The 9,896-nt window shown below is 48.7% G+C and overlaps 1 protein-coding gene across 1 annotated transcript in view; it reads right to left on the bottom strand.

Annotated features, from left to right (window-relative positions):
- Window positions 1-9,896, bottom strand: part of MGRN1 (mahogunin ring finger 1, E3 ubiquitin protein ligase) — a gene marked incomplete at its 3' end in the record, with an annotated part of 42,429 nt that overhangs the window by 15,037 nt on the left and 17,496 nt on the right. The window contains exons 4-6 of the mRNA XM_010136447.1: window positions 7,752-7,869; window positions 3,595-3,661; window positions 668-720 (exon numbers count right to left, since the gene is read on the bottom strand). Coding sequence (XP_010134749.1) covers window positions 668-720; window positions 3,595-3,661; window positions 7,752-7,869 — 238 coding nt within the window. The remainder of the gene's footprint in view (window positions 1-667; window positions 721-3,594; window positions 3,662-7,751; window positions 7,870-9,896) is intronic.

The following is a 9,896-nucleotide window of genomic DNA, read 5'->3' as shown; positions in this document are numbered from 1 at the left end:
TTCAGCTGGGAGTAGCCATTCCCTACAGGACGCAGTCAGCTCCATCGAACCGGACAACACAAAGCAGCGGAGCTCCAAGTCTTTATGCAGGATGTATCCTAATTCTTTAAAAGGGCTAGTCCTACGTGTAAACCAAGGCCAGACAATGGTACGACAGGGTCTGGACACGGCAGAACCAGTTCTGCAAAGAGATCACGAGTCCCTGGAACACTGCACAGTGGCAGCTGTGGTCAACACCTTCCACCGTCAGACATCACAGCTGGCGAGACACCCTACGTGTAAACCAAGGCCAGACAATGGTACGACAGGGTCTGGACACGGCAGAACCAGTTCTGCAAAGAGATCACGAGTCCCGGGAACACTGCACAGTGGCAGCTGTGGTCAACACCTTCCACCGTCAGACATCACAGCTGGCGAGACACACCCTCTCGCCACACACAGGAAACACCAGCCACAATCAGCTGAGTGACGAGCTCGGTACAAATGATAATTACAGGCTGCGCAGGAGCTGCTGCAAGCAATTATTTGTACTACAAGAGCACTCAGGAACCCGGGTCACAGGCCAGGACTCCATTGTGCTAAGTGTCATATAAATACAATGTAATGACCCAGGGAAATGTTTACATATGGGAGGACAGAGACAGAGGGGAGAAAAGAACTCATTTACCTTTTCAAACGCAGCCAGAAGAACGTGGGCATGACCTGTCACCTCAACCACCACTGCAGAAAGAGAAAGAGCAGTCCTGGTTAAACCTGGAAAACAGCACAGGTATAAAACCACCTGAGCTGAATTCTAGCCCCTTCACAATGTCTAAACCGACATCTCTTCTATTTTCATCTTCTCTCGCAATTTAAAACTTTTCTTATCTTGTCATCAGGCCGGTTCATCTCACACTGCTGCAGAGGAAGGACAAAACCCGGCTGGGCTGCGGGGAGGGCCCCACACAGACATGCCTTCCTTATCTTGGGTGCTCCAGACCATCCCACTTTGTTTTCAGAGGTTGGAAAGTAAAACAAAGCACTCAGAACTCTGCTCTCCCCTCAGATCCCTGGTTTTAATCAGCTGGATTTATCACAGAGATTAATAAATCCGTCTGGTTTAACAGCAATTGCCAGCACTTCCAGCCCTGGTAGTTATCACTTTATTTCGCACTAATCCAACGTGTGTATAAAACATGTGTTTCTCATACTGATTTTGGACACTGAAACATCTCTGTCCAATTCTCTGAGGTTTTTTTTCCCCAACGATAAACATCACATCTTTCATATACCAAATTTGGGGCCTCCCTCTTAATCCAACAGCACTGAGAAGGGGCTGTTGGAGGTTTCTGTACTGTCACCAGGGGAAGCCGAGGTACAATTCTGGTCTCTCTGGCTCAAGGCTCTAAGGGTCTATTGGGCTCCAACTGCTTGGTGCCTTTTGCCTAATTACCAGAGTCATCATACGGAAATGGGAGACAGAGGTCGAGGAGGAGTCACCGAGGGAAGGGAAGGCCTGTACCCACATTGTCCTGCCCGGACCGAGGAGAACCTGGGCTGTGCTCAGCACATATCGAGGAGCTGCAGACACTACAATCAGCCCCGGGGCCAGAGAGTAAACAGCTGAAGGCAGCAGCTCTTGAGGAGCTCAACAGCTTCCTTTAGGTCCCCAGAACAGCAGAGACAGCAAGAGGAACCATCCACTGGGCTACAGCACAAAGACCACCCTTGGAACCAGCAGCATGTGGGAGCAGAGCCCATGCCTCCAGGTTTGCTGTGGAACTGAGCCTGGTCACGGCAGTTTGGGTGTGATCAGGAACACAAGGGCAGGCAGAAAAGAGGAACAGACTGGGTTGTTCTAGCTCACTCAGCAAACTCAGAAATTGCAGTCCCTCCCTGCAGTGTGAACAGACAAGAGAGAGGCGACAGGCATCGCTGCCCTTCGTATCCTCCGTGGCACCCAAGCAGCGTGCGGGGCTGGAGCTGCGTGACCCATTCTGTGCGGCACCTTTCCTCCCCGAAGGGTTTCTGACCCCTTCCCTGAGAGCAATCCTGCTGGCAGGAACAGCGCAAGCTCACGTTCTTCAAAGCAGGCAAACATCTCCTGGCAGAATTCAGTCCAAACCGACATCTCGCTGATGCTATTTTAATTTGCCATTTGATTCTATTTAACACAAGCAGTTACAGGCCAGCTGTCGTTTTCCAGGTGCTCCCAACGCACAAGGCCAGCTCCTTCCAGTCCCATCAGTTAAAAAAGAACCAAAATACACAACCATTTCCTCAAAGCTCACTCGTGCGTCGCATATTTTTGTGCTGACATTCTTTCCAGGAGAGGATTTAAAAGCAACTGCCTTTCCAGGTTATTAAACCAGATGACAGTACACCACTGGCCAGGCTGGGCATGGTACGTGCGTAGATGTATGCTTCCCATGCTGCCTCCTGTCCTAGTTTCGGTCCTTCTAGGCATACCCCGCATTAGAAACTACAAACACCTTGCCAAAAGCTCCATAAAAGAGGAAGGTGTTTGATACTTATGGTCAAGAAATATCCATCTATGTCAATTTTACTAACAGGGCCTGAAACCACTATAAACAGATGCACTTTGTAAGTAATTTCCTTTATGTGGTGCTGTGCTTTGTTAGTCACACTTCAAATTGGCTCATCCAGTTCTGTCTGACTCTGCTTAGAGGACTATAAAATAACTCCGTGAGTTTCTGGGCACTTCCACGTCTACAACATAAGACCTGAGCAAGGGGCTGCACCAAATGATGCAATCAGCAACGGATTTTTTCCTTTCTAGTTATTCTTGCAGTTTGTACAAAACGTTACAAAGCGCAGCAGTGAAATGCTGGTCCTGCTGACCACCACAGCCCCCAGGTTTAGGAGAAATGTGACTTCCCTGAGCTGATGCTCAGACTGATGCAAACACACAGAGCCCCAAAAGACTCACCCCTCCCCAGGAAATACAGTGCAAGGTGGGCAACAACCTAAACGTTTCCTGGACTTCCCTCTCCAAAATGGCAACATGCTTTAAAAATAGCCAGCAATATCTTTTCTCATCAAAGGTTATGCTCTTTTATTGTAGCCATTCAGAGAACGCAGAATTCCAAAGTGCTGAGTGAAGCTGTGGTGGGTTGAACACTGCCCTCAGCATTTTAAAGCTGTTTCTTCTTCTCTGACCATTCCTCACCCTACAATTAGCTACAGCGTTTATGAAGACAACTTAGCCCTCACAGACGGGAAAAGACGAGCTCCCTCCTTGCCTTACAAACCACATGTGCAAAACCCAAAGAGAAAGGAAGTCCTTTGCTCCAGCTTGTGTCTGGCATTGGGGGCAGAGCCAGGAGCTCTCCTACAGACTATTCCAACACTAAATACCTGGCCATTTTCCCCATAAAAAACAGAGGCTATTATTAAAAGCAGGTTTTTATGCAAGAACCTGTGGTTAGCTGGGCCCTTTTAACACAGAGAAGTTCAAGTGAACTCGTGAAATATTTTTACTCTGATAACGCTCCCCCAGCCTTTGCTACAAGCGAAATGTTTCCATCACTGCAGGAGTCACATACCCTCACAGAGAGCCAGAAGAAGAGCAAGGGAGCAAACCACCATGCTTACCATCCCCTTCATCCACCACCGCTCGGATGACCACAGGGAACACGCCACGATCCAAGTCAAAGTTCAGCTGAGGGGAAGAAAGGAGATGAGGTGAGACAACTCACACCGGACTTGCCTGAAGACAGCGCTCGAGATAGTGTAACAGCAGAGGAGTGAAGGTCTCTTCTGATGAGCCCCCAGCCCCTGGTCTCAAAAGGACATGACAGAGCAGGAGGATTGAAAATCCAGGCACCAGCTTTCAAAGGGAGTCAACCAGAATAACTACAACGTCCATATATTGACACAGCACTAAACACCAGCTGTGGCTGGCAAAGCAGAGGATCGCCATTCAAATTCGATACACTATTTAATTCTTACTAACCCACAGATCCTACAAGTCTCCTGAGTGATTTGTAGCAGGACAAGTTTCTCAAAATATATCGAGTGCCAAAGGTTTGCTTGCGTTAAGGCAGGGTACACTACTGTAGCACAGCAGAAGACATCATGCTCCCTACACCAGAGAAGAAACTCTGACCCTTGTACGAAGTTCTTGAGGCACAGAGAAAAACCTGGAACACTTCAAGTTCACACAGCACTTTAAGGAAACAGCAGACTGATTCCTATCTCTTGGCATGTTGTGAAATTCAGATCCTTGACCTTCTAATCGGTGAGAAAGGAAATTTAAGACCTCACTGGAGTACAAGGAAAACAGGCTCGACTTCTCCCCTTGCCCTGTGCTTCATTAAAGCACTTCCAAAGCTCCATGTCATCTCACAAACACAAGAAAAACACAACCTTACACACACTGTCCTGTGCCAGGAACGGAACTGGCTCGGAGACAGGATTTTTGGTGGGTTTTGTTAATTACTGGCAGGGGGTTTTGTCTCATCTCTTGCCAAGAAAGAAGATGTCATTTCACCGTGGTGCTCCAGGTAGTCTGTTCGCAGCTTTCCAGTGAGACTGAGACCAAATCTGAAGCTCCGCAGCACCATTCAGGCAGTGTTTCAGGGCTTCCCTCACTTTCCTGCAGCCCCAACATCATCTGCAGTGTGATCTGCTCCAGCCAGTCCCTCGGAAGATGAGCTCTCAAGATAGCCATTGGCACTGGCACCCCTGGCAACCCGAAACACCTAGACTGGAGGGAAGGAGACCTTCACCGTGAGCCTTAACATAGCTCAGGATGGTTCCTCCTCAGATGAATCACAACCTAAATGTTCATCCTGAAAGGAGTGATACCTGTACCCAGTGAGTGTGCCATAGCCCATTATCACACCACTACGGCTCTGCCACAGCTGCAGGCACATGCTTCACACTGCCACAACTCACCAACCTTCCAGGGGAAGCGCAGGGCTGCTGATCTTTTGTCCCTACCTGCCTGCTCCTCACGCAGGTGGCATGCCTTTGGAGCCACTCAGCTCCTGCAGCGCTTTCTAGAAGCAACTCTTAGCTGTGTAACGAAGCTTTGAGCAGGCACACACATCTGTTCAGATGTGCACACCTGATACCAAACAGAAAGCGTGGGCTGGAAGATCTTATGATTTGACCTAGGTGGTCTGCAGACCTGAGGAATACTGATTTTCATCCTCTGCAGGATGGTTTCACGTTTTATTGCACCTTTAAACTACCAGAATTTATTCTCTTTCCAAAACAGCAGAGTAACAGATCGAACACAAAAATCTCATTTAACCTCTCCGTATTGGTTATAGAAGAGACTCGCTGAGCCACTCTTTTCCAGCATGCATTTCAGAACCATTACGGCATGCCACAGAGGGAAAATTCATCGAGGACAATTGATTAAAATTGCTGAAAGAAGTTTATGGTTTTGCTTTGCTTCCTGCTCGGATTTATTACTGTAAGACAACAGTTACTGTTTGTCCATTTGAAGGGAAAGTTGTATCGTGGAATTGCGGTTGCTTTATGATCTAAACTTCTGCGTTCTCAGATGAAAGGCCCATTTCACATTCATCTTCAGGACATGAAAACAGCTGTCTCAACACAAGCCATATACACTATAACTTCCAAGTAAACCCTATATTACAAATTAAACTTTTATAAAGCTTTCCACAGAACAACCCAACAGAACATTATTTCCCTTCTGTCGGCCAGCCAAGAATTACCTCACAGGCGAGTGTTACACTGAGCACAAATATGAAGGGAATCTGGGGGTGCTGGACACCACCAGTAACAAAGCTGGAAAGCAATCTGAAGCGTGCGATGGACACAGCTCAGCGAGGACACTGCCAGGTGCCTCGGAAAAAAATCCTGCATTTTGGTGCCAGTTAGTTTACAGGACTGGAGAGGACAAGGACTGATATGTACACAGAGCCAAAACGGGAGAAGAAACTCTCTGGAGCCACAGCACATCTTCCACATTTTCTCCACAATCAGAGCTCCCAGTAACGCCAATAAAAAAGAGGAGACAGAGGGTGCAGCAGAATCAAGCAACGGGAGCTAGAAGTTTGCTTGTCTGCAGCATCTTGCTCTTTAAGCTGTCAAAGGGACACGACTGTAGTACTTGAGTTATAACCTTGCTGGCAGGAACAAAAGGGAAAATTAAGTTTCTCAGCTCTTGAAGAAGGAAGGGATCTGAGCTCCCACTTTCCAGTTCTTTCAGACGACAGCAGGGATTGAAAAGCAGCTCTTCCAGGCTTTTGTAGGCTGAACTTGTGAAATCATCTATTGGCAGAGAAGCTGAGACATCAGGAGACCAGACTCTGCAGGCTCTTGGTAACCGCCACGGCATTTGTTAGGGCACGGGACTGATTGCAGTTATACTGGTAACTTCGAGACCACGGCTATTCAATCTTTTCAAAATACATGAAATTTTTTTTTTCCTCTTCTTTTTTTTTTTTTTTAATAGGTAGAATTGTGTTATTTCTTTTGTTTTAAATAGATGGAGTTATCTACCACGGTTCACATGCAGAACTCTTACACAAGATTGGGTCAGGAATCAGTTCTGACCTGGGAGAGGGGTCCACAGGAACAAATATGTTAGCAGTAGATACAGACTGACTCCTCTGCATCAGAAAACTTCTACGGCATTTTTTTTTTTTTTAATAGGTAGAATTGTGTTATTTCTTTTGTTTTAAATAGATGGAGTTATCTACCACGGTTCACATGCAGAACTCTTACACAAGATTGGGTCAGGAATCAGTTCTGACCTGGGAGAGGGGTCCACAGGAACAAATATGTTAGCAGTAGATACAGACTGACTCCTCTGCATCAGAAAACTTCTACGGCAAAGCTGCACAGAGCGGAGGAAAGACCAAGGCCTCCCTGCCCTGCACCACGTGGAGGAAGCCCTTGGGCCAAAGCTCAGGGGCTCGGGAAGCAAGAGAGTTACTGCCTGGGCTAGAATTTTGCAAAGGTACCAGAATTAATAGGATTCCACAGATCTTGCTATGTAGTAAAAGCTACACAGCTTAATTCAAACCAAGCCCTCATCTGCTTGCAGTTACGGGTTAAAGGAAGAAGACATTCCCTTACTCAGCATTAATGCACTGGCGTGAACCTGCCCCAGAATGGAGCGTATCCTCCCACAGCACCAAACTGCTACAGTCAATAATGCAGGATGTGGCCCTTAAACTTCTAGAGCAGTGGCCTCCAAACTATTTTGACCATTCATGCCACCACTAAAAACCTTGGAGCACATACTCCCAAAATGTGCATATTTATTATTTATAAGGTATATACGTGTACTACTGAAGTCCCTTCTGCTCCCCAATGAATTATCTTGCACATACCTCACATTGAAGACCACTGGTCTAGGGAACCAGCAAAAACACCAAACAAAACCAAACCACACCGAAACAGGGAGATCAAGGCGCACAGTTGTTCCCACGAGCTCTGTGGCTTGTAGAGAGGAGAGGAAGGCTGGGAGTGGCGAGTTCCTCCAGGAAGAGCTCCAGTGCCAATCTCTGCAGTCTGCCTCCCACACCAGATGCTGGGGTTCCAGCTGATCAGCAGTATCACAAGTCACTTCTTTGGGTCTCTTCCCTGTCTGCCTGCTCTATCTCTACCTGCTCACACCTGCCCCTCCCAGCCCCATTCCCCTCGTACCCACAAAACATGCCATGGCAGCTGGAAGAGGGTCTTACAGCCATAACTTCACGGCACTAAAAGGAGTCCAGTGCTTCTGGGACAACAGGATTGTGGAAAGGAGACTGAGAGGGACTTACCTCATCATCCTTCCAGTCCGAGAAATCAATCTTGAAGGAGGGCAGGGAGAACTGCTGGCTTACCCCTCTCTTGTAATGAACCGTCTCCGACTGCAGAGAGGGATTCTTTGTGCTGTATCTGAAGAAAGGGGGGAAAAAGAAAACTTGCTGTAACAAACGAGTGCTCTCTGCCAGGTTGTCGTTCATTCACGCCTGTCCACCTTTCAGGAACCACAAGTGGCAGCTCTAAGAGACAGAGCTGGCAGGGGCTGGCAGCCATTCAGTGGGGATACAAAAAGGGAAGGGAGAGGTCAAAGCAAGAAGATGAGCACAGGGGAGGGAAAGCAGAGCAGACAGGCATGGTCTGACTGGATCCATACTGACCTGCCTGGAAGCACCAGGTGTCAAAGTAGTACAGTGGGGTGCGGCAGCCTGGCAAAGGCCAGCTCACTAAATCCAGGGTCTAGGCAATGCTGGCCTTCAGCCCAGCACATGGTCTTATTTTCTGCAGGAAACCCAGGAAGAACAAGCAAAGATCTACCTGGCAACACACAATCCAGCATAAGCCCTGAAAGCTCTCCTGTGCCTCCAAGAGACAGCTCTGCTTGGCCCACCATCATCCTGGCAAGCAAGAGCCATTCCGATTCAATCCTCTAGTCCTCGTGTGCTTCCTCAGAGGTGTTGCAGGGCTACTGACACCACCAGAGGCACACCAACCAGTCCTCCACGCTGGCCACCTAGAGCAGAGTTACAACTATTCCACTGTCTGCAGGCCCAGCACTGAAACACCAGCCCTGCCAGGCCAGGATAAACATCTCTGGGATGGGACCATAGCGATCATCCACCATCTTCTGCACCCAGAGCCCAGCCAGCGCTACCTGCCCCAAGAGAGATGTTTCACTGCCCACTGACCATCACTACGGATGGTGGGACTCACTAGGCTTCAGTGGCAAAACGGGATCAGGAAGTTTTCACCCCTTTCCGGAGGGCGATTTCTGAGCTGGATGTGCACAGCCTCTTGCTATGCCAATTCTCGCACAGGAGAGGAGGCAGCGAACTGCAAAGCCAGGTGGGAACATCTGCAGCTGGTTTTACCACCAAAGCCTTTGTTGTCAAGCTACCAACCGTGTGTTCAGAGCACACTGACAAACCTTGCCCCAGAGACTTACGCTGCAGAAACAATCACCTCCCCGGGCACAGTGACGAGACAAGTCCGGCTCCAGCTCTGCAAGAAAGACTTTAACGGCCGGTCGCGGTAATGGGATGTTATCTCACTAACTGTAACTTCCTAAGCACAGCTTCACACAGGGACCCTGCCAGAGCACTGGCCTCCAGCCACCACCACGATGAGCTTGGAGCCTTGTTGACTGTCCAAACTTGATTGCCACTGTTCTTGATCAACCAGGCAGCCCGGGGACAGGCTCCAGGGACAGGTGTCACATCAGCATCAGGAACTCTAGGCTGAGTTTGAACTTAGTTCAACTTGGGATATCGTATGGGATCCCCTGACGACTGGCTCCTCCTGGAATTTTGCTGATTCCATTTCTCAGAGAATAACATGGGCAGTGCTACTGCCAGCCCTGCGAAGGAGAAGCACCACAGCAGATCGAGACGTTTGATGTGGCCAACTTAGTACAGAGCACTGTCAAGCAGAGCAGTGAACAGAGCGTGCAGAGGCAAAGAAAGGAGAATCCTTGCTTGAGAAACAGGATTATGTACTTTTAAGAACATTCAGCTGCTATGAAACACAGGCACAGCTTACAAAGCACCAGGTACGTGAGCAAAGGTTGGAAAGCTCCAAGTTCCTTTGGCCTAACTACACTTCGTGGAGAAATGCAGCACACCAGACAGGGATGGCAATACCAAGCTTTTTGACACCTGAGGTAATGCCTTCTGGGTTCTATACACAAGGAGCAAGGGGGCTGGGCAGCTCCCTTCCAGAGCGGGTGAAGCAAAATCCATGGGAAAAGCCCGTGGGGCAGAGTCAACCAGGAACCGCAGAAGCGAGCATCACGCCAGGGATGTGAAGACTGGGCTGGAGGCTGCAGAGGTGATTAGAGAGGACATGTCTGAACCTTAAAACTCAGCTTTAAGCAATGCTGTGGAAACCTTACACTCGAGACCTACAGCTCTGGCAGCTACCTGCTGCCCAAGTGCAAGAGCCCA

This window comes from Buceros rhinoceros, unplaced genomic scaffold, assembly GCF_000710305.1.
Source record: "Buceros rhinoceros silvestris isolate BGI_N320 unplaced genomic scaffold, ASM71030v1 scaffold20035, whole genome shotgun sequence".
Lineage (NCBI taxonomy): Eukaryota > Metazoa > Chordata > Aves > Bucerotiformes > Bucerotidae > Buceros > Buceros rhinoceros.
Note: the sequence above shows the minus strand (reverse complement) of the source record. Positions and strands in the feature narration are given on the sequence as shown.